Genomic DNA, 24,939 nt, shown 5'->3' on the forward strand with positions numbered 1-24,939 from the left:
ACGAACCCGCGTCCCCTGCATCGGCAGGCGGACTCTCAACCGCTGCGCCACCAGGGAAGCCCAGGGGTGGTCTTTCTTAACCACACATGCATCACCTGAAAGGTGGCCTGGGGCTTCTAACACTAAGACCCCCCAGCAGACACATTTTTTTATACAAGCTATTTATTCATTCATTTATTCATTAATTCCTTTACTGAGTGCCTCCGTTATATACCAGGCTCTGGGTAGGATCCACTCCCTGTCCTCAGTGAGCTGAAAGCGTTAGTATGGGGAGTAACCGGTACGAGTAGAGAACAGAGGTCGGGGAGGTGGATACGTAAGTAGGTTACTGAGGTAGCAGACACATTATTTTTGACAGAGGCATCAACATTCTCCTACTTTTCAAGTCTGAAAGTTCAGAATCACCATCAATGCCTTTTTTGTGTCGTCCTGCTGCTAATCCCACTCCACGACCCGGCCCCGCCAGTCCTTTCTGTCCTTCCTCTCCCATTCACTGGCCTCTGGCTTCTCTGACACCGTCCTAGTCCAGCTGCCCAACACCTTGTCCCTGAAGTTTGGCAAAAACACTCTTTAAATATCCTCCCTGCCCCTCATTGCTTCTTCTGTAAGACAAGAGTTCATGACGTTTTTCCTACCGCTTCTTTGCCCATGAAATCAAGTGCAAACCCTGGCCTTTCCCAGGCTTCCCGTAACTCGATCTTCCTCTCCTTCCAACCACATCTCCCTGGGCTCCCACCTGGCGGCCCAGCCCAGCACTGACACTGTTCCTCAAGCATCAGATACTCATTTCGGACTTTGAGTTGTGCTGTGTCCCCAGGGCTACAATGCTCTTCCTCTCTTTGTAGACAAATCTGGCTCATTCTTCTTGGTCCAGCCCAAGTTTCATCATCTCTCCCATGAGACTTTCTCCTGATGCCCGAGCCTCCATTGATTTCTCCTTTCTCTAAATTCCGATGGCACATGTTACTTTTAGACCGCTTAGCAATACATCCTGACCCTTAGCTTTGCTACTCATGGTTTATGTGAAGGATGACTGTATCATGTATTGCCCAAACTGGGACCCTTTTGAGAGTGAAAATGGTGCTGTTAATCATTTCACCAGGAAAACAGACACTTTGAACTATCCTGGGCAAATCAGGATCTGTGGTCATCCTACCTGTGTTTAGACATCTTATCTTTCCAACAAGACTGTAAGTTCCTAGGGAGCAAATCTTACATGGGGAATATTTGCTTCGCATATTCTGTGGCATGTGAAACATAATTAACGATCAGTAAACGCAGGAAGGAAAGAAAGAGGGATGGAGGGAATCAGGCAGTCAATTCATCCTCACTGAAAAAGGTGGTTTCTTAAAAATCAAAACACAACTCCAGGACTTCCCTGGTGGCGCGGTGGTTAAGAATCCGCCTGCCAATGCAGGGGACACGGGTTCGAGCCCTGGTCCGGGAAGATCCCACATGCCGCGGAGCAGCTAAGCCCGTGCGCCACAACTACTGAGCCTGCGCTCTAGAGCCCGCGAGCCACAACTACTGAGCCCGCACGCCTTAGGGACCACGAGCCACAACTAGAGAAGCCACCGCAATGAGAAGCCCGCGCACCGCAAGGAAGAGCAGCCCCCGCTCGCCGCAACTAGAGAAAGCCCGCGTGTAGCAACGAAGACCCAACGCAGCCAAAAGAATAAATTACATAAATAAATTTATTAAAAAAAAACCACAACTCCACCCCATTGGATGTATACAAGGCATGAATAACAGGATAAGCACACAACTTCTCCATGACCAGTTGGAAGAGGGCAGCTGAAATTCGAGAAGGCAGAATATAAGTTTGAAGATAGAAGAAAAACAGCAACAGACAAGTGGTGCAGAGCACTCAAGAAGGGTATAAATCGTGTCAATCAAAACCATCAAGGCGATCCTGAATATAAAACCTAATTTGTATTCCATGGGGGCTCTGAAAGCACGGATTATTGTTAAATGTCAAAGAGCAGTCTCCACAACGCGCAACATAGGAAGTGTAGTTTCTCGCACTTTCATTCATGCCAGAGAGTAATCATCTCCAAAAGGTAAAATATAATAATTTTATTGTGGGATTTTGATTTTAAATAAATCCCAAAATGGAATCCCTGAGCAGGCTACACGTGCCATTTTCTGTCTTTACCATCTCAAGGCTTCTTGATATATCTGTATACTTATCCATCCCTGTGTTTTTTAGCATCCATCCTGATGGCACCTTGGTGCCTCAAAGAGAGTATCAAGGAAAAGTTTGAGAACTTTTTTTATTGTCCGCCTCAACATAAGCCCCAAATTTCCTTCAAGCTGCTCTCAATTAGAAGGGAGTTGTCACCGTTCAGAAAGAACGGGAAACAAAATCTGAGGCATCAGCCCCGTCCTAATGCCCAGCATCTTCAGCCCAGTGTTCATTCTGCGACATCAGCCACAGGTAGATGCAGGCAGGGATGGGGCAGGTGTGTTGCTCTGATGACCTGATCCCCATAGGCAAGGCCCGCATCACCCCCACTGCTCTCCCAGCTCATCCTTCTTATTCTTCCCACCTGGGCCGTCTCTGAATTTAGGTGGTTGTGAGGGATAGGACGGTCCCTGAACTTCCCCAATGTGTCATAGCTCATTCTGGTCCTGTGGCTGTTACTGGCTAGTGGGCGAACCCAGGACCTCATGGAATGACTTCGAAAGTTCATGTGCCAAGAGACCCGAGCTTTAAGAACTCAGAGAAAAACTCAGCACTTTCTCCTCATTCATCTCTAGAAAGAACAGATAAACATAGAAGCATTCTATGAAGCAGTGCTTGGGCACTTGGCGGACACGTGCTTTTGTGCCACTCACCAACTGTTTGAACTGATGATTCTCGACCTTTTCAATTTTGTTTCACTTGAGGCTCTCAGTTCCAGATCTATGAAATAAATGAGTTATACTATTTCCAAGATGCCTTCCAAGTAGAATTGCTATAAATCTATCATCTTGAAATATTTCTCTTTGCCCAAAAAAGGGGTAAAGAGTAAAACACCATTTTATCAAAGTTTGTTATTAACCAGATCTTAATATTTAGCAGATATAATACATCCCCGTAAAATACACCAAGCACGTGAAGCAGACGTGTTACAGCACTGCAAGCCGAAGGCACGTGTTGCACTTCCTACTAGTTGTGTTGCAGATTAGGTCTGCTGAGGGCTTTCTAAATTAAAATTAACTTTGTTTAATGTAAGACACCACTAAAGGCACTTCCTCTTAGACAGAGACCCCATTGTAGCAAAAACGAAATAAAGGGAGACAGAGGATACTGTTCTCTTCCTCCAGACTACTCTGGCCTCAAATCTTTGAGAATCACTGTGATTCCACAAGACTGTTCAAAGCTCCAAGTCCCAGCAAGTCTGGGGACAGTGGAAGGAGCATCGGGGGGTGTAGGTTTACTCGCAAGTCTGCCACGTAAGGTCTTGAAACATTACCTTCTCTTGAAAAAAAAAAGAGTGTGGCTTGGCCAATTTTTCAAGTCTCTTCCAGTTCAGAAATACTATGGGCCAGTGAATTCTGTCCAAATTCTCATAATTAAATAAATACGACTGGGAATCGGTTTTATGGATAACTAGATTGCTGTTCATTACAACAACCAACGGGAAGTTACAGCCCCGTGCAAGGATCGGCCCTGAAGGGACGAAGTATTCGGTGGTGGTTATTGGTAGCTGTCACCCTGCTGGACCAGCTGATTGCCCTGCGGTCTCCTGCATATGCAATTCAGTAGGATATTCCGATCTCATCAAGAAACACGTTATTGTTTGCAGGACCGTATTTCCTTATCTTTACTTCTAATCTGGAGACTTCGTATTTAGGTGCATTCGTGGACGAACCACTGTAAGTCTCACTGTTAAATCAAACCTGAAATGAATTCCAGGACTCCGTGTATTTCAAGACCAATGGCTATTCACTGAAGAAACTCTTCCTTCAGTTCTTTCAAGTTAAGTCAAAGACCAGAGAAAAAGAGTTTCTCAGATTTATTCTTCCACAAACCATACACTTACGCTGCCTGTTATGTGCCAGCCATGAACGAGAGAGCTGTGATCTCTGCCCTTGTTGAGTTTATAGTCTAGACGGTCACTAGATGGTATTATTTTAAAACCACTGGTTAACGAACTCAGGGACGCCTTGCCTGAGAAGGCCTCATGCCAGCCGAGACCTGCAGGGTGATGGATTATCGCCTTCACCTGTTCCCCCCAGCAGGCCGGTCACCCAGTCTTCTGGTTCTCTTCTAAAGAAAGCTTTTGGTGCTCATCCTGAGAGAGAGCGTGTGAGGAGTGAGCTTGAGACGAGGCAGCGCTCGCATTTCCGTGGCCTCATCCTAGGAGACGTTGTCTGATTTCTTCATAGACTGATTGAAGAACAGCATCTGTCCCCCTTAGCAGTAAGTAGCCCTGAGGTCGGAAGTGGAAGTAACGGTATCCCTCTTCATCTCGAACGTGTTGAAGACATTTTCCACGATTCCTTTTCTCTCCGTCTTACCACTGAGACTGAAAACAGATGTTACTTTACTTCATACCCTCCCCCCACCCCGCTCCTTTATTTTTTTTAAGAATCTAAATGCTCCTCACCAGACTCTTTCTCCCTCCTGCTCCAGAGTAACGTGAAGTTGGTGTGAATCTTCCTTGTTCAGGCTGTGTTTACTTTACTGCTTAAGTGTGTATCCATACCTCACATTTACTACCGTTTTGCGAATTTGTGAGTCTACACGTTATACACGGCCTCATGATGTACTTTTGCAAGTTTGTGTCTTTTTCTCCTCAAGTTTATCCATATCAGTACACTTATAAAACTAGTGTATTCATTTTAATTGCTCACCACTGTATAAATAAAGCACTTTCTTTCCGCAGCCTGCTGTTAAGAGACAGTTAAGGTGGTTGGTTCTCCTTGCTCACGATTTTCTGTGGCGGGCGGCGTGCCGTGGGCGGTGGAATTGAGTCTCGGGGTAGAAGCATCGTCAGTGCCACAAAGCGTTGCCAGATGGCTCTGTAAAGCCAACTGTATCATTTAGACGTCCACCAGCAATTGGATACGATATCCCATTTTTCCTCATCCTTGCCAACATCTGGTGTTATAACCAATTTTACTCTTTGCCGGTCTGATGGGTCTCAAATGACACCTCAGTGGTCGGTTCCCTGATAATTAACGAGGTTGAGCGTCATTTCATATTTATTACTATTTGGTTATTTTGCTCTGTGAATTTCCATCCTTTTCCCATTTTCCCATTAGGTTTTTGTTTCCTTATTGACTTACACGAATTCTTTCCTCTGTTACAGGTATTAAAAATATTTTTTCTCACTTTTCGACTTGTAGAAACTTTGCCGGCGAAGTCCTTTATCATACCAAAGTTTAGATTTAACAGTCAGACAGATTACTTTTTGCTTTGTGCATTTCTTGTGCCCTTTGTAAGAAATTCTCCCTGCCCCGACTATGTAATGACATTCTCTTTTTTTTTTTTTCCAACCAAGTTTTCACGTTTTCTCTTTCATATTCAAGTCTTTTATCCACCTGGAATTTACTTTTGCCTAAAATGTGAGGGAGGGACTGAATGTGTTTTTCTCTATGGGTCGTCAGTCATTTTAACACCATACTTCTTTTTTTTTTTTTAACGTGAATTGTAATTCCACCTCTTTCATAGACTAAGCTCCCCTTTTCCATGTTTACACTTGGTCTTTTATCTGCCTCTGAGCCAGTACTACACAGTTTTCATTAGTTTGGCATTGCAGTAATTCTTAAAACCCTACAGGTCATGCCCTCCCTTTCTTCCCCTCCACCCCCATCTTTCCTTCCACATTTGGTTTCTTCTTCCTCAGGTACATAAAGCCTTTAGTAGTCCTTTGAATGCCGGTCTGTGTGACATAGTCTTTCAATCTTTGTTCTGCAGATGTCCTTATTTCACCCTCACTATACACCCAAGCTACCGGAGTCCGTGTCCCTCTCCCTTCCATACCAAGGCCACCTGGGCCCCTTAATATGGGGGGACCGTGATCTCACAGACCTGCCTGGGTCTCCCTCCCCCGTTGGCTGCCACGCTTCTGCTTTGTGTGGTTGAAAGTAGAGCAGCATTCACAGCTCTCACGTGGAAGCATTACCTTAGCTGTCAATTGGCCTCTATGGAGAATTCGGTCATTATTCTTTTACAGAATCTGTGTGCTCATATACAAGGCTAAATTCAAAATTAATTAATTTATGTGGAAAATAATCCCTATTAGCTGTGCCATCTTGGGCCGGTTATTTAACCTGCCTGAACTTTGAGCTTGTCATCTGTCAAATAGGATCACAATACCTGTGCCACCGGGTTCTTGCCAAGATTAAATGAGATAGATAGATGGTACTTAGCACATGGGAGGTTTCAAATCATAGCTTGGAAAGAGTCGAAGGTAAGAGGGAAATGTGGGAGGGGCACTGGCTTTTCTCCTCACTTGATGGGAGGAGGTGGGTACAGCCCTCAGGGCAACCTTGTCCGCTGGGTTCTCTTTCTTGACCCGGGGCCCGCACAGCCTCAGGCAGTTTGGCAGATCTAACGAGGACCCCACTTTCAGTTCTGCCTGATGTAAGTCTTGATTTCCGCTCGTCTGTCTGACCAGAAGTTAACACTGAGTCAACAAATCAGAAGCTGGGCTCTCACAGCTGCCCGGAGTTTTAACCCAATGAGAGGATTTCACAGTGAAATTAAAGCTCTATAAGTCTTCTCCTGCTTCTTAAATTGTCTGTGTGATCCAGTGGCTTTCTTTAAACATCCGTACCATATCCTGCTTTTCTCAGTGCAGAGAGCCAGAAAAACCCTCATGAAGAGTCCTCTGGGAACTATCGTGTGAACAGACAGCTGTTTGGGGGACGCAGCCGATCCGCTCCGTTCCCAGCTTATCCCATTCAGGCACGCTACACCCCGCCGTGTTCACTGGTGATTATATTAGATGCCACGTTCCCAGGGAAGGATCCACTCAGCCACCACCAGCTTATTCATTATTGATACCCAGTGAAAGGGCATGGCTCGAATGAATGCAGGCATCTGAGAAAAGTCCTTATTCACGTACAGATCAAACTGAACATTTGTCATTTCCCTGGTGACTTCGCATACTCTGTGTGCCTTGGGACCTCAAAGTATGTTAAGCGGAGTAGATGCTTCCACTCTTTTATTTAGTTTAATTGTTGGGCTAAATCCACTTGTTCAGATTATTTGGATTGTTTAAAATTATCCCTTGCTTCCCCTTAATATATTAAAACAGGAGAAGAGGGAAATTTCATTTTAGGACCTATTGCATTCTAAGGATAAATGCAAATTGTTCTACTCTGATTCTTAATGACCCACTATTAACATAGTAGGAAACCCAGCTCATAAATGCAATACCTCTTTTCACATCATTACTTCTAATGGAACTATTACCAGGATAATAGCTTGACCTTTAGCTATAGATTCACATAGCAAAAAATATGTTCTGCTTACCCGATACCTCTATCCACATAGCATATGGAGTGTTTTCAGATCAATACAATGACTGTCCTTTGGCCCTGTTCTCAGGACTCATCTGCGCATGTAACAGAAAGGATAGGATTTCGTCCTCTGTAGGTAGATTCTAGTTAAAAGTTTCTTTTAAGTTTGAGTGTAAGCCGTGAACTAGAATGTCAATAATATGCCCGATGGAAATACTTGTTTGTAGAGGTCTTTTTTGGAAAGCCCAATGCTTTGCAAGCAAAGGGAGACCCAGGAGGCAGAGATTTCCCTGGCTTCTTATGATTGAAACCAGATAACTTTTCACTGAAAGGAGAAAACAATAACCAGAAATTGTCACCTTTTGAACAAGCAGCAGAATACTTGAGCTTAAAATGGTGAGAAAGATCCGCTTGGAAGCCACCTACACAGTGGGAGACGGTCCCTCTGTTTCTCCTAAACTTAGTCGTTGACACACGTGGTTGCCGGGAATCGCTTTGATGTTGGTATAATCCAAATCTGTTTTGTTAATTTCGAATCTCTGCTTCCTAATGTGGGCTAATTTGGATGCATGCATTTCCCAATCTAAGAAGAGAGGGGTTGCTATGGAAATTAATTACATAAGTAACGTTACAAGGAAGGAGGGAGATGTTTACCTGCTAAGACGGTGTATTCACTCATTTCTGTGGTATACATTTTCCTATCATCGAATAGGGTGCCAAATACAAATATTTTCTTTTGTTGGTTAAAACACGATTTCGAGAACTTTAAGGCAGCCCTCTGATTAAGAAGTGTCATTGTGGGCATCTGAATGTAATAAAACCTTGTTTCTTTAAATATATGCTATTAAGACTTCCTACTAATTCAGATGGGCCTTTCTCCCCCCAGTTAGCCTAAATATCTGAGCTATTGTATTTACTTCCATTAGAAACAAAAGTAGAAAATATGTTTGTTTATTCTTCAAATGTTTATGGAGTTCTTAGTCCAGGGCACTGCAGTAGGTGCCTTTAGGGAGAGAAAATAAAGACCCCCGAAGACCCCTGTCTATAATCTGGTATAGCAGATTCAGAAGCACCCCTACCCCAGGGATGTTGTCCCCTCTGCATCTCTCCCAGGTGGAGACTGCTTACTCGCATGCCCCGTGTATCATAGATTGGGCAGCCTGGTTGATATTCTCTCTGGACCTTAATTCTCCCTCCTCCTCATCTCTCCTCCTCCTCTCAGTTGGGGCCGGGATGGAGCCTTTCCATCAGCACAGCTCTGCATCTTCTTTCCTCTCACTCCCAGGCCCTGCTGCCATCTTGGATAACTTCACCATCCACATGAGAGATCACTGTGACCCCCTAGCTAGAGTGTCCAGACCTCGTCCACGCTGGCTTTCATCTCCACTACACTTCAGCCCCACGCCGTTGACCACACGTCCTGCTCGCTGCCAACATTTGACGCTCCACCATTATCCTCTCAGTTGCCCCTTTTCCCCGGCATCTCCTTGCCAACCCCACTGATAATATCCATTCCCTGGTCTCCATAGATTTGCCCAAGTCTAAGCCATTTTCTGGCTTCACGTGCTTCCCAGATATGGGTGGAAAGGAAGGGTGGGTGAAGAAAGCTGTAATTTCATTCCAGGGGGCATCTTCACCACCATCTTCAATGCTTTATATCCTGTCCTTCTGCCAAACCTGTCCGGCAAACTCCTAACCCTACACCGGCCCTCCCGTCGGGTGTCTCCACCCCAGACGAGGAGCTGCCAGGTGCCCTGGAGGAAACACCTGCCCTGCGGCCGCTGCCGCCACAAGCACGCAGCCCCGCTCCTGCTGGGCATCGGGCGCCCTCGTCTGCTGCCTTCCTGTTCTCCCTGGGCAATTGCAGACGTTCCCGCACTCTCCATGCCCTGCACCATTGAGTTCATTGAGGCGCCAGGAGCGATGAGGACCCACCTTGACCCCTTCTAAGTCCAGCCCTGTCTTCCCCTCCTCTGGGTTCAGAGGAGGAAGCTTTCCTCCTGGTCCCGGTCGAGGGTAACCCCCCATCCCTCTCCCGAATGCCGACCCCCGCCCCCCCAGTTCCTCGGGTATATGGTTCCTTAGACTGTCCCCTCCTCCTCCCTGGATCCCCACTGGCCGCCTCCCCCATCCCCAGCCTTCCTCCCCGCAAGCCCACCGCCAGGCCTGGTGTTTGGAGAGTGTCATCTGTGGCCACCCTCCCCACGCCCCTGATGACGGCCTCCAGGGACCCGTTCCTCACCTCTTTCCTGGCCCTCCGTCTGCACTCGGGACTGTGGGCCCCTCCTCTTGGTTACATTCGCACCTCTTCCGCCTGCACAAGACCCCGCTTCGGCCCCTTCCTGGACTCCTGTGCCTCAGCCTCCTTTCCGACCCGGGGGTTCTCTCTGCTCTGTGCTTGGCCAGTGCTCTGTTCACTCGAAAACTTCTCCCTGGTCCCTGTTTTTTCTCTTGTCGTTTTAATGACCACATATATGTTTGCGCCCCTCGAACCTGCATCTTCCTCCAGGACCCCTTCCCTGAACCAAAGGCTTCTGTCTTGAAATACCCGCCAGCTGTCCCCATGTGGGGACTCCGCAGACACGCCAAACTCAAACGTGTTCCAAACCACACCTGATGCATCTCGCAGCTCCCCTCACACACCTTCCTCCTGTACCCGCCGGGTCATGGGATTCTGCAGAAATGCCAGTTCCTGGTCTGTTCCCGTCACCCCTCCATCTTCGCTAGCACTGGCCCCGATTCCCGTGATAAGGCGTCCCCTAATCCCCCTCCCTCTCATCTACCCGCCCCTTGCTGCCCTGCATCTCTTCCTGCACAACCGGATTGTTGATGTTTGTACCCTCGGCCCCTCGGATCCACAGGCTCCGCACCTGTAGGTTCAACCAGCTGCCAATCAAATCTATCTGAAAAAGAATTCCAGGAAGTTCCCCAAAGCGACACTTAAATTTGCCCAGTGCAGGCACCTATTGACATAGCCTTTACATGGTATTAGGTATAATAAGTCATCCAGAAATGATTCAAAGTATACAGGAGGCTGTGCATAGGTTGTATGCATATAATACACATTGTATATACGGAACTTGAGCATCCGCGGATTTTGGTACCATGGGGTTCCTGGAACCCATGCCCCACAGAGTCCCGGGGACGACTGTTTATGACTTTTTTCCCCTTCTTTCATATTACTATTTCCTTAGGATAAATTTCTAGGAATAGGATTACCAGTCTCAAGGAAGAACAGTTTTATGTCTCATTATATAGAACCATCTTATTTCCCAAAAGGGTTTTGCCAATTTACACCAAGTCCTATTTGAATGTGCCAGATCCACAGAATTTTTTTCAGTATTAAGTATTAGCTTCATTGTTTTTCTAATTTAGTAGGTATAAAGTGTTTTGCAACTTGGGGGCTTAACATATTATTTGAACGTTTTTTGCTAAGTGTACGTTTTCCATTTATCGGTGGAGGCTTGAAGTTGCTCTTTCATTTGGGATGAGCTCTTCCTATCATGGTTGATTTCGTGCAACTAGCTCTGCTCATTCAAATGAAATGTTTATTTTTTATTCAATAGAAATTTTACAGTTTCATGTAGTTGAATCTGTCAACATCTTCCTCTGTCCTTTCTTTTTAAAAGAAACCTTTAAAATGTTACAATTATCAATGTTTCAAACACCAAGGAGGCAGTGTGACGCGACCGCATAGCAGGCCTTGACCTTGACCTTGAGGGGAGCAGGTTGAAAAGTGCTCAGGGACGATGTGTGAAGCAGAAACGCCAACCCCAGCGCTGCGCGCACCATCACACGCTGTGCGGCTTTACTAAGAGAACTGTCACGGCACGTGACTCCAGAGTTTCCTTTGTGCTTATCAGGGAGCTCTTTCCTAGGAGCTGCTAGTACAAGATGCAAGAGGTGGACTCAAAGTAGCATCGGAACTTTCACTAACACCCAACTGCACTGCCTCCATTTTGAGTGCCGATCGACTTAGCAGGAATCACCACGAGAACATCATCTTTCTGTGTAATTTTCCATTTGATTTTGAGTTAACAGAAAAGTGAAATATGTTGATACACTTGCAGAATTCTGTCATGGGGCCAATGGACCCCTAGGAAGCATCTTCTCCTCTGCCCGTAAGACACATACACGTGGACGTGGAACAAGTAGAAAGAGTAGTTTCCGTAGAACTGCGTAATATCTGTAACCGGTTTCATTTGGAAGCACAGGCCACGGTATGTAGGATGGGCCCTGCCAAGCTCCATCTTCACCAAAGGAATGCCACATGGATTTTGAGAATATCCACTGCAGAACTGACATCTTTTAGAAGTACACTCTTTTTTTTTTTTTTTTTTTTTTCCTTCTTGGGGTCATGTTCCTTTTTCAGATCTGCATATTTTCTTTGTTAAAATATTTAACAATATTTCACATTTTCTTTCAGTCTTCACAGAAAAATACTGCACTGCTAATCACGTGGATAAACTTCCTGGCCCAAGAGACTGGGTTCAGATTCTACAGGATCAAATCAAACTGGCCAGAAGAAGGTTAAAAAGAGGCTCAGGTATGAATAAGCTGCAAGAAAATAATTGCAGAAGTGCTTTATCGAATTTTTAGATGATACAAAGTACAATTCTTTGCTCTCGGATACTTCATTGTCTTTTGTCTTTTAAAGGAGAAGCTTTATATAATGTGCTTTGATTTTGTATCTTAAAATCTTAGTCAAATGATTTTGAAATTCACCTTAAGATTAAACAGTGAAAATTATGTCAGGCCATTTACTTTAAATAGTACAAATGAAAAAGATTGCTAGTCTCACTGGTGGTCGTATGTATGAGATGAGGTTTCTCATTTGTGATTTGTTTCTATTGCCTATTGATTTTTATTTGTTTGGATCTGCATATGACTTCATAAAAAGTACTCGTTGCTTAAGGTTAAAAAAAAGAAGATTCTGTGGAAATATATTTAATTGCATGGAAAGGTGTTCTTACTGTACTAAGTGAATAAAATAAATTAAAACACACACACACACACACACACACACACACACACACACACAGTAATCATCTTACCAGAAACACCATGTAAAATAGAAAGGGATTTTTAAGTCAGATATTTACTTTTTTCTTTTTTCTCTTTCAATCTGGGCTTTGGTGGTTCTGGGATCATTTCTTCCAGGAAAGGTGAACACCAGTTGAATTATGACTATTTAGAGTTGGTCATTTGAAATCTCGTTCTCCCCAAAGTCACAGTGGGACAATTTACCAATGAAGAATCCTTTTGAGGTCAGTTTTCTGCCATTACGTAGGAATAATCATCCCTAGGAGGCCGCAAGCCTCTAGATATTATTTTTAAAAAACAAAACAAAAAACCACCGATCAAACCTCAGGCCCCCTGGCCTGCTAAGGGCCTTCTGTGCTTCTGTGGCTGTGGTGTGAGAGTTTGGGAGACAGGTTTTAGATGCTTGAATGTCACACTTTGGGGCTCCATAGAACAGCAGTACAAACTCGTGAGACTGTAACACAGCCTCTTACTTGAACTTTGACTGTGAGTAGAAGTAACCGTGACCAAGCCTGCGGAAGAGTCCAGCCACCAGCCCCAGGGAGGAGAGCTCCGGGCTCAGGCTGGGAGTGCCCTTGACTCGACCAGACACAGGGCACTAGGGACCGAGTGGTTTTTCAGTGTGAAAAACCTTACAGTTCTATAAAAGTAGCTAGCAAGACACTAAACTATCCAGCTATAACTGGATGAGTTTTTTTTTTTAATTAAAAATCTTCCCTCCCTCCTTTTTTAACCTTTTGACTTCTTTTACACTTAACTGATGCTCTTTTTATAAAGAGCAATGGGCTACTAATATTTTTAATTGGTAACCAAATGGATTATTGCATTAGGTAACAAGTCACATCAGAGTCAGTAGATCTGGTTTGCAAGGCTCACGTCCGCTCTTCACCAGCTCTGGACCTTGGACAAGTCACTCAATACTTCTCATCTCGGGTCCCCATCACGAAGTGGACATACAGGTACAGCCTGCCTCAGAGCTGTCCTGAGGCTCCAGACACGGGTTGTACATGAACTTCTTTATCAGTGAAGCTAGTGTACCTCTTGGAAGATGTCTTTGTGCGCAGCCATGCTTGGCGGCGTGGAGGTCACTGAGGCGGCCACACGCCGTGTCCTCGGTCAGGGGACCGGCCAGCCTGCTGTGCTGGGGCAGCCGCTTTGCTCCTGTTGTCCCGGCATGATTATCAGCGGCGCCCCTTTCACTCTCAGGCTTTCAGGCTTGGGCAGTAAATCGTGTGCTTGCCCTCCTCCCCCGGCCCCCGGTTTTCACTGTCGTCTTTTCCCAAATCATCGCAAATAAACACAGCGTGGTGCAGTGGAGAGAAGAGGTCTGCTTTCCTGGCTCTGATCTGCCATTTACAATTTCCCGGGAACCTGGACTGATTTCTCAACCTCTCTGAGCCTCGGGTTCTCCATTTATATAACGAGGCTGATACCTACCTCCGGGTGTTCTCAGAGTTAAAATCAGATAATGTAAGTATTGCCACCGAGAGAGAGCTAATGCGTAATTATGCTCAAAAAATGCCCACGGGGCTTCCCTGGTGGCACAGTGGTTGGGAGTCCGCCTGCCGATGCAGGGGACACGGGTTCGCACCCCGGTCCGGGAAGATCCCACGTGCCGCGGAGCGGCTGGGCCCGTGAGCCATGGCCGCTGGGCCTGTGCGTCCGGAGCCTGTGCTCCGCGATGGGAGAGGCCACAGCCGCTTACCGCAAAAAAAAAAAAAAAAAAAAAAAAAAAAAAAAATGCCCACGACCTTATCCTCCTTCCCTTTGCTAACCAAAAACAAAACAAAGCCGTTCCTTTCTCCTCCCGACGTTGTTGGTCAGATTTCTTCCAAAAGGGCCTGCATTCCCTGAGTCTGCCTCCCCACCCAGTTCACTTTAGAATCCAGGGCATTTGCCCCTGACCTCACTCCTCTAGGTACGTGAAACTTTGCTGCGTTTGCGTCCGGATCATCAGATTTCACTTGTTTATATGAACACTCAGACTTGACCTCCATATTGATTGTTACCCTTTCGAATCACATCCTTCGTGAGACTCTCTTCCTCCAGGCTCTGTGATTTCATTCTCTCTGTCTCTCCTCCAGGCTCCCTGTCCGTGCCTTGGGTCTCCTTCCCCACCTCGTTCTCCTCTGCCTGTCTCCTAAACCCGGGTCCTGGTTTCCATCTTCGGTGCTTCTTCCTGTTCTCGGTGTGCGTCCTCCCACGTGACTTGCACCGTCCCATCATCGGGGGCTCCCCAGGGTGCGGCTCCGGGCTCGGCCACCTCCTGGGACCCGAGTATCCCCTCCCTGAGCCTCTGCCAAGGAGGTCTGGTCCTGCCCCGCCCCAGATTAAATACTTCTGGCTTCCTGTCCGCCCAGATAAAAACCCCTGTACACACCCCGCAGCGCGGCCGGCGCGCACGGCCCTTCCCGGCCTAGCGCCACCTCACTCCTGCCATCGCCCGGTGCGCCCCTGGGCCGCGCCAGACCCCGCCCCGCCCCGTCCGAAGTCGCCGGGCCTCCCACACCCAGGCTTCCCCTCCGCCTGGAAGCACGCAGCATCTCGGAGGCTACTTTCTCCCGGAGGCTTCACAGGCGGCCTCGGCACTTTGATCTTCTGCCACCTGAATAGTGACAGGAACACACCTGTTTCCTCCACGAGATCCTCAGGAGCAGAGGCTGCATGTTTCTGTCCTAAGCGTTGAGAACACTGTGTGACACGGTGTGGACACGCCAGGATATTTGTTGAGTGGACCAGTGAATGGGGATGAAGGGACAGCTGTCCACAGCAAAAAGGTCTTAGCTCATCGCGGTCACGTGAGATCCTGGAGAATATTCCATCAGTTCCTGACTGGAGGTTCAGAGGCCTCCTCATCCCCCACCCCCAGAACCCGCGGGGTGGCCACTCGCCTGGCCATCCCTGGGTGCCCCATCCTTCGTCCTCAGGCCCTTTCTCTCACTCCTCTGTCCCCGTCTCCTGAGGCCTCTTACTTCACCCCATCGCCTCTTCTCCCAGCTCCCCCAAAAGTTCAGAGTCTCGGGTCAAGGCGCGCCCAGGCCTCACTCGGGGTGGCTTAACTGAGAAACACCTGGGAAGATCACCCTCCTGCTGGCGGCTCTCTTATCTCTTCTTAGGCTAAAGGTCCCCTGCCTCTGCCTGGAGACACCTCACAAAGGCCCCTTTGTGACTCTGCCCCCTTAGATTTCAGGCTCCAGGGAAAGCGCTTTTTGTGACTGACTGACGGGTGTTATAAAAGACAGCACCCCGCGAGTAACCCCCCCGTTAAGCAAGCACTGGTGTCCTGCTGGGTGCGTGTCTCCTCAGCTTTAGTTTCAAGTATAAGCCGAGCGGTGTCCTTGCTAGTTAAGTATTAAGTTGGTCTTACGTCGCCTAAGTTCTGCGTTAGCAATCCGGATGGTTTTGAGTATGTGAGAACTTGTACCTACCTGTTGCTCTTCAGAGCAAGTTGTCAAACCCCAAAAACAAAGACACTAAATACATATCAGAGAGATCTAAGATTTGTCATAGTGAAGAGACTGAAATGTAATACTCAGTCCCAAGGAAAGGCAAAGGGTCAAAGTGGCCAGGATCCATCCACCAGCTGCCCTGTGGTCCCCACGCCTTGGCCCCAGCTGTACCACCAGCTTCTAGCAAATCTGCACTTGCTTCTTCTACCTAGGACCTCTTCCCGCATCACGGGGGGTGGTGGCAGGACGTGGGAAATGCTTGGAGCTCCTTGGGAGCTTGAGGGAAAAGGATGGTATAAATTCAGGATCTGGATGTTACTGACTGAGGGGCTTCAGAGATAACCCAGAGGAAGCGGGAAGAGGGCTTGGTGTCCCAGAACCTGTGCCTCTAGCTGAGCAGAGTGATTAACAGTCTCTAAAGGAGCTGAAAAGTTCCCATTTGAAGAGTCACCTCTGAAGGTGGAAGACGTACACGTAGGGAGTGGAGCGTTGGGCGTCTACCGAGTATGCTGGAGGAGACTGTTCTCCGAGACACAGGAGCAGCTCTGCCGCCAGAGGCCACGTGACTAGAGGAGCAAGTGCCGTTGCAATGTTGCTCCCCTCCTGTATGCATTTTATACATAAACACACCTTCTTTTTCCTGTTGTCAGATACTGAGACCAGTTACTATCCTAAGTTCTGGTCTCCACTCCCTTCCCCACAGCATACACATGCACACGGTGGGGCCCTTCCTCCACGTTCCTGTCTCTCTTTCCCCCAGATAGACTGGCCAGCGAGCACGCTTCTGAACCATCTCCGGGTCTGGATTAGTAATTCGTGTGCCTGGTGGTACAGAACGGGGTGCAGCCTCCCCCCGCCTCCTGTGGAGTATCTCACCCGCCCACGTGATCGTCTACCCTGTTCTGGAGTCGTCGTCTCATTTGATAGAGGAGGCTTCCACTCTGACACTGGGTTTCGATCCTCTGCCCAGAGAGTTGTGGTTGGCACCTTGGCAAGTTTCCCCAGCCTGTCTAGCAGGTTCCATTAGCGTCTGAGAAGGGGAATGTCGCTGAAGGACAAAGCTGACCCCGACACACAGGCCACCCAAGAGCAAGAAGACAGCGCATCCGCAGTGACCTGCCAAATAGGCTTTGTCTCCCGGTTCTGTCAAACCCTGTCCCACCTCACTCTCCCCAAGCGGCACAGAAGTGGGATCCCAGCAAACTGGAACTGGAGCCGCGCGCGTTACTGTCGTCATGCGGATGAGAGCCGAGGGGCCCGGGTCCGTGCTATCGCTCGCTCTTTTCTTGTCTCCTTTTCGGTCTAAATGACGATACGGCGTCTCATGGATATTCCACAGCTTCGGTCTTATTTATCATATCTGGCTCACTTCCTGGAGGAAGGTACAGACTCTACCTGGGCAAGTAATCAATTCGCTGCTAAAGGCAGCCCGCGAAGCCTCCAGAAAAAGGAAGTGCCCCTCACATATTTGAAAGGTTGTTCTGCGAATCCAAAGAGAAATTCATCTGGGGTTCTCATCACATGTAATACTTTCTTTTTCGATAACTGGAATGATTCCTTTTCTGGCGTGGATTTTTATCCTTTTCCTTCGATTGTTTCCGCAGCGCAAAATTCGCAATTTTTTTATTTGTGTTGGATCTAAGCGTAAAGCTGTCGCTGCTATTAAATTTTTATTGGACTAGCTTAATCTTTCCCAAATTTCACAACTTGCCTGTCACCAGAGGAGAAGGATCGTGAGCTTGTTGTTACAGACACAGATGTTATAATCGAATTCAACAGTCATGTTCTTCACCCACACCTGGCCCTGTTTGTGCAGCGGGCAGCTACTCGTTTATACATAACCCTTTACAGATTTGGGGTTGTGTATGTTTGGTTCTTAGTAAAGCACATAATTGCACAGGCCTGTTTTTTTAAAGTGAGGAGAGCTGAATTACAAAGGGAAGATCAACTTACACCCAGAACTGATTTTTGTCATCACTAAATGAAAAGCCGCTTTTCATGCAAGGTAGAGAAAGTTACTAAAGTGTCAAATGAACCAAAACTTGAAGTTTTACAATTGTAGCTTATAGTGATGCGTGTGATTTATATTTGGACTATACATAGCGAAGAGGTCAAGCCCACGCATTAACCTGAGTCAAACCCTTGGTACGTCTTAACGTCTGTTTGTCTCCGTTGCCTCATTTCTTAAAATGGGCTTAAGATAGACCTGCCTTGTAGGGGTTGCCAAGGGTTATAGCTGACACAATGCATATAATAACTGCTCAGTAGGTGGTATTCAGTAAATGGTGATGCCTATCATAGCGATTATTATTATTATTACTGAAGAATCTTTTAAATCGTCTGGTTCCTTTAGCCAAGGTGCCTAGTCCAACTTTTTTTTCTCCAATTAATCACATCCTGGGATTGATAAATCCAGTATTGCATGTCCTGTGCATAACTGTTCTAAAGAATCTTATTTTATGTACTATACGTATCAGAATAGTGTACGTTGCCACGTGATGTAAAAAAGAAAAATCGTCGGAAATAATGCAGCCAGCTATCGAAGTGTTATACCAACTAAAACAATAAATAAACCTTGAACGGTGAAAATAAATAAATGAATAAACCCCAGACAACGAAAGAACTACCGTGTACTTCATCTTCCTATTCAAGTTCACTTAAGCCAATCAGAAGAGAATAATATCTTCTAAATATAAAAATAACATGTTTGTTATTTTTTAAATATATAAGAAAAATTTTAAAACTCAAAGAACAAAATTTTAAATACCCATAAGCTTTTCATCCAGAGAGAAACACTATTAACATTTTAGTATGTCCTGTGTTTTGTCCATAAACCTATTTATAGAATTCTCATCTTACCATTTATCCCATCGCTTGACTGGAATGTTTTATGCAGTATTAAACATGCATCTATGACATAATTTTTAGTGGTTGCTGCTCTTTTTTTTTTGAATTTTATTTTTTTTATACAGCAGGTTCTAAGTAGTTATCTATTTTATACATACTAGTGTATATGTGTCAGTCCCAATCTCCCAATTCGTACCGTTTGTCCTCTACATCTGTGTCTCTATTTCTGCCTTGCAAACTGGTTCATCTGTACCATTTTTCTAGGTTCCACCTACATGCGTTAACGTACGATATTTGTTTTTCTCTTTCTGACTTACTTCACTCTGTATGACAGTCTCTAGGTCCAACCACATCTCTACAAATGACCCAATTTCATTCCTTTTTATGGCTGAGTAATATTCCACTGTATATATATGCCACATCTTCTTTATCCATTCGTCTGTCGATGGGCATTTAGGTTGCTTCCGTGCCCTGGCTATTGTAGATAGTGCTGCAGTGAACACTGGGGTGTGTGTGTCTTTTGGATTGTGGTTTCCTTGGGGTACATGCCCAGGAGTGGGATTGCTGGGTCATGGCTGCTGCAAAACTGGTCTTGACTACTCTGTCTCGGTGTTTTTGTGGTGGATTTAGCAGGTGAGGGTCTTTCACCGCGGCCAGCGTGTGGCAGTCTGAGGGCAGGATGGTGGAGGGGTGAACCAGAGGAAATCTCTGAACGTCTCCATCCATCTCTGAACCCTGATTGTGTTTAAAGCCATGGCAGTCAAAACAAGAACATACCATTAGTTTGCTTCCCAGCAACTCAGCATTACAACGTGTTACACGGGGCAGCCCTCACCTGACTGGCCTCACGGGCACACGTGCAGGAAACGTCCAAGGGGGCGGCGGCCCTGGGACAGGGAGCAGGGCCAGAATTATCCCAGCAGCCGTGGAATGTTCTGGCCTGTCCACAGCACGTTGGGGAAACTGACAAGCCCAACACTTAGCAGGAAACGTACGGGCACCTTCTTTTTTGTACTTGCTGGAAGGTTTTCTGTGACGGAAGGATCTACCTTTGGAAAACTCTTCAGGAGATTGAAATATATCAGAGATGAGCAAACTTTTGCATTTTAAAGCACAGAAGGGACAAATCATTTGAAGAAATGCTTACTCCTTCGGATTTTATTCATGACTAAATTCATGCCGATTTTAGATTGAATTTCCAGTCATCTCCAAAGAAAGGTTCGTTCCCAAGCTGTCCTAAGCCTGCCCCACTAGAATGGTTCCGAGGATGACAAGTAAAATTCTACCATAGGAATTCACTGACCTCCATGCCTTCGACGATCATATTGAAACAATTCACGCCAGATTCTGGGTGGATACTTAAGCCTATATAAATAAGCGAAAATGAGCTGAAATCATCAATGACTGATGGAATAAGGTTCCTAAGATATAAAAAACTTTAATAGAGGAAAATGGATTTTATATCATCATTTTAAAAATATTTAAATCATGGTACTAAAATCTCTAATGTGAACTGGCTGAAGCTGAGAAGGGAAAAGAAAGGTGAAAACTATTATGTACGCTGGAGTTTTTAAATTGTATGACCATTCGGCAGAATGAATGAGCTCACTGAAACTAATGAGATTTGTGTTTCATGTTTGTAACCAGCAGAGGCAGCTGACGGTGATGAACGGCTGGACTGCGTTTCTCTACCCCCAACAGGTAAAACACATTTCCATTTTCATCACCGGCTGGAAAATACAGCACGTGAGAATATTTGCATTGAAAATGTTTTTAACATCCGAGGTGCAGATGCAGCAGCAAACTGCTTCTGTAAGAGGCCCAACCCCTAGTAATCAGAGGAGCTCAATGCCCTGCACTCAGAGAGGTTTTGTGCATTGAATATGAAAAGCTAGTTTTCTCACGTTCTGTTTCATCTGCCTGATAACCTCAGAACAGCAAGTCCTAAGAACTTAGTGTCACAACGTTTTGCCTCCCCAAGCGCTGGGACATTAAAATATATATATTTTAACATGAAATGACATTTCTGTTTAGATCAGGGATCATCCATTTTATGATGAAATTCACACGCGTTCTGGCCTCACTCACCTCCCTCGCAAAAAGCTTTGAGAGGCAGTGTCATTGCTCTTCGTACAATGGGCACCCCATGAACACCGCGTTTTAAGTGAGGCACTGAACGTGCCGATCCATCCAGCCTGGGTGGCGCATTCCTATAACGCTGTGACGCGATCAGCTGAGTACACCGTCTCACTGCCGCGCCTGCTGCAGGGTTAAGCCATAGACTTAATTCCGACCTCTTGTTTGACGCTCAAGGAATCCTTCCGACCCGGGGCCCCTCCCTCTGCATGTTGGTTCCCAGAGCCTGAGGGACAGGTGTCTGATCAGTGAGCCATGTGACAAAGAGCTTATCCCCTCGGTCTCAAGACTCTTTATTCACTTCCCTCAAAATACCTGAAGGTTCTCTAACAACCAAACCCAGACACCACCCCCCCCCAAAAAAAAAACCCTGTAAATGAAAAAGCTCAACTCAGTGTTTTCTCTCCATTTGGGGTGGTAGGTTTTAAGTTAGATCCAGCAAGTATGAGACGAGTCGTTAGTCTGTGTAGGAACTCTGCGAGGCCCGTGTTCACAGACAGCGCTTACCCTGGGTTCACGGTATAGCAGAAATGTACGTTAGTGAACTTCAGAGCAGCCAGAAAACTCGGACACGCCAATGATACGCTGCTTTCTCTGTCACTGAGTAGCTAAGCACCAGATCGATGGACAAATAATGAAATGACTGCAGAGGGCAGGAGCAACCTGCTTCTATCACGTTCTCACCGTATACAGTCATTATAGAAATTACAGAAAGGGGAGCTCTTGTTTGGCTATGTTTCCACACTTATGAATCAGGAGAACTGAAATGCATGATCTCTATTGTTCCTTCCCAACCTGTGCTCCTCCGAGTATCAGGACAACTCCTATTAGCCTTGTTCTGACCATCCACTCCAGGTAGAGGCATGAAGCACTGCTACTAATGATGAAACTGTGCCCTTTCGGGAGGCCCTCTGGAGGAACACCTTGCTGTTCTAGTTGAACTTTCCAGGGTTCCTCCCCCGTCAGCCCCCATGACCCCAGGACATTTGCACTGCCCGTCCTGGCCACCGTCTGACACAGTGGGCTTTTAAGAAGTATTATTATTGGAAAACCATTCCCCTTGAAATAATACCTTTGCGTTTTCCTGTCTGAAGATGGAGGCAGAGAGATGTTTCAGATGAGAAAACTGAATACAGGATGGTAGAACCACCTCATGGAACTGAAAAGAATTTCAAGGAGTCTGAGAAAGAAGGCATGTTAGAGATCATCTAGTCCCGTCCCTTCTTTTTTATCCAGTCCTTTTATTTTACAGGTAAAAAAGCCTGAGGCCCAGAAACACTAAATGACTTTCTCAAGGTCTCACAGCTGGTTGGTGGCCTGGCCGGAGCCCAGGCCTCTCAACTCCCAGCCAATCCACCGCGTAGCTTTCTTACATCTTCTCTGCATGTTTCCTAGAGATCTAAGAGGTGACGGATGTACTAATCCCTTTAGGATTCCATCTCAGTGTCACCCCGTCTTCACAGTTAGAGTGTCTGTCGTAAGTCAGCCTGAAGTCTGCTGCAGCTTCAGCTCTCGGGTTCTTCCCAAGAAGACCCTACCCAAGGCTGTGAGGCCCTAAGCAGGACAATAGTAGGACACCTCCTGCAGGTTTTTTCACTAGACTCCTGATAGATATTTGATACAAATCACTAAACAGCATGATAAATAATACCACTAAGCACCTCGAAAAGGGGAAGAGAAGTCATGGATTGGTGCCCACATTTTGCAGTAATGGAATGAAACAGTCTTGATTAGACTGGCGTGTCTCTGGAGTGCCTCCCACGTAAAATCCCAGTCTGGGGCTTCTCTGAACACGGCCCCACGACTTAGTCCTCCCGCCTTAGGTGTCTCCTTAACGAGACCGTCCCAGGGATGAATTCCCCCTTTCTCGTCCATGCAGCTTCCTCCCTGGACTGGAGACTCACTGGCCAGACCTTCCTCATCTGGTCTGTCTGAGCTGGCAACAGTTGGTCCTTTGTAAAGATTTAACAGTGCCTTTATTACCTTGTTAAGGTCTTTTTTCTCCTTCCAAATTCATGTGTGTTGGGAAGGGGTGGCACGGGGGTATAAATCCCCAAGTGTTTCTGTGAACCAGAACCGACCAGGCCACGGTTACAGTCAGGCGTCAGACGACATTTATCTCAGTCCGTTAACACTTAAGCAAACTTCTGTTTGTCTCGTTTTAACAAAAATGGATACAGATTTTTCTAGTGGAAAAACATATTTTCTTAATTTCTTTCCCCTCAACCCTGTCAGTAAGCGTTTCTGAGCGATGCCAGGAGCCAGCACTGAGTTAGGTTCTGGTGAACAAATCCCACCCTCAGACCAGAGGCAGAGGCTGCTACAGCCCAGGGGTGGAGACAGAGCTCTGAGAAAGGAGAAAACCACCATAAGGGAACAATTTGGGGGGAAAAGGAGTACAGAGAATAAAATCGAAACAGTACTAAAATTTAAAGGAGGGCTCTGGATTTGAAATAGAATAGTGCAGGGCGCACCTAGGCTTAGCATTTTTTGCTCATAAATTGGCATTCTTTTTAGAAATTAATACAGGAAAGTGTAAGGAAGAAAATGTAAATTACTTTTACCACCCAGAGACAACCATTCTTGTTGGGTGTTTTTTCCCAGACTTTTCTCTATATTTTTACAATTTATATAATGGAGGTCAAATCCATCCAATTTTGTTTCCTAAAGTTTTGTTCTGTTTTGTTTTTACCACCTAACAAGCGTTTCCCATTTTATTACAAATCTCCATACACATTATTTTAATAGCTGCACTATATTCCATCTTACAGGTTGTATCATATTTTATTTAGCCATTTTCTACTACTGGATGATAGGTGTGAACATACTCTAACAGTAACCCACATTCGTGGGTTTTCCGGTAAAAATCATCACTACAGCTTTCTAATGGCTAAAATTACTCATTTGGCACACCTAAAGCCTTGGCTAAAAAATCCTGATATAGAGGTGAAACACAGACACCTCACCAACGAGGTCCTGCGTCTGGCCGTGTCATAGAAAAGCATACAACCCTTCCTTAGAGAAGTGGCCCCCCTTCACTTTCTTGTCTCTGTTGTAGGTCATATATTTGACACCAGGAGAGAAAACACGGAGGACACAGAGACAGCTTTCACTGCCTAGACTTTTCCTTTAGTGACACTGCTTAGCGCACGCATCTCCTCCATTGGAATATCCTCAAAGATCCACTAGCATTTCAGGTTACTGCAAAGCGTGGGCGTCCTGTGAAGCTGACCCGTCACGTTTGAACAGTTTTCATATTCTTTCATTGTAATGTGCGATAATCAAGCCTCCAATTTGGTCTAAGATTTTTAAAAATCATCTTTAGAGTTGAATTCTCAGCCTTTAAATGTCCAGCATATCACTGGGTTGGTTCAATGTCCATGAAAAAGAAGCAGTTTTATTTTCCCTGTTTTTTTTTTTTTCTTTTTCAGTGTGAATATGGTATAGAGTTTTGAAGCGTATTTATTTTAATGTAAATTGCTTAGTTGCAGTATAGAGGAGAATGGCTCTTTCCGGACCAAGGAAGCAGTGTTGAAGGCCAAACTTAAGTAGAATCTTCACCAGCTTAGAAGTTGGAAAAGTTGTTCTGGGAGACAGGACAGCTCTGATCTATTAGATGAAATCATTTGTGGCATCATTTTCTCCCCAGAATAATCATTTGTCACTGATAAGTGCAAACGATACGTAAATTCTTAGGAAAGAAAAATCTTTCACATAGGCTGTGTCGACACAGCGACAAAATAACTAATTAAAAGGTGAGAAGCTCAAAGTAACCAGCTATCCACATGACACCTGACAGCTGTTTTAACAGATGGTTTTAGCTGAGTGGTCCAGGGTTGTGGCATCGTGGCAACTGGCCACAAATGTACTTGATCTTATATACTTCACGTGGCTCTGGTACACTGGCCCCCCACTTTATATAAAACCAACAAGTGAAAATGTGGATTCATTTTTAAAGAAATATTTTTGGCATGTGGGTATTTGTTTCACAGAGATATCTGCCTCC

The 24,939-nt window shown here is 45.9% G+C and overlaps 1 protein-coding gene across 6 annotated transcripts in view; it reads left to right on the forward strand.

The window, feature by feature from the left end:
• The window catches only part of BEND7 (BEN domain containing 7), a 73,619-nt gene extending 49,304 nt beyond the window's left edge, over positions 1-24,315 (forward strand). For 2 of the 6 annotated variants that reach the window (XM_024116421.3, XM_024116423.3), the window contains exons 7-8: positions 11,885-12,004; positions 20,445-21,058. In XM_024116421.3, the coding sequence (XP_023972189.1) occupies positions 11,885-12,004; positions 20,445-20,629 (305 nt within the window). In that variant the 3' untranslated portion in view covers positions 20,630-21,058. Of the gene's footprint in view, positions 1-11,884; positions 12,005-13,331; positions 13,492-20,444; positions 21,061-23,991 lie in introns of those variants that run through there. The other 4 variants (XM_024116422.3, XM_028495111.2, XM_028495110.2 and 1 more) reach the window with 4 other exon arrangements.
• Positions 24,316-24,939: the final 624 nt, after the last annotated feature.

This window comes from Physeter macrocephalus, chromosome 11, assembly GCF_002837175.3.
Source record: "Physeter macrocephalus isolate SW-GA chromosome 11, ASM283717v5, whole genome shotgun sequence".
Lineage (NCBI taxonomy): Eukaryota > Metazoa > Chordata > Mammalia > Artiodactyla > Physeteridae > Physeter > Physeter macrocephalus.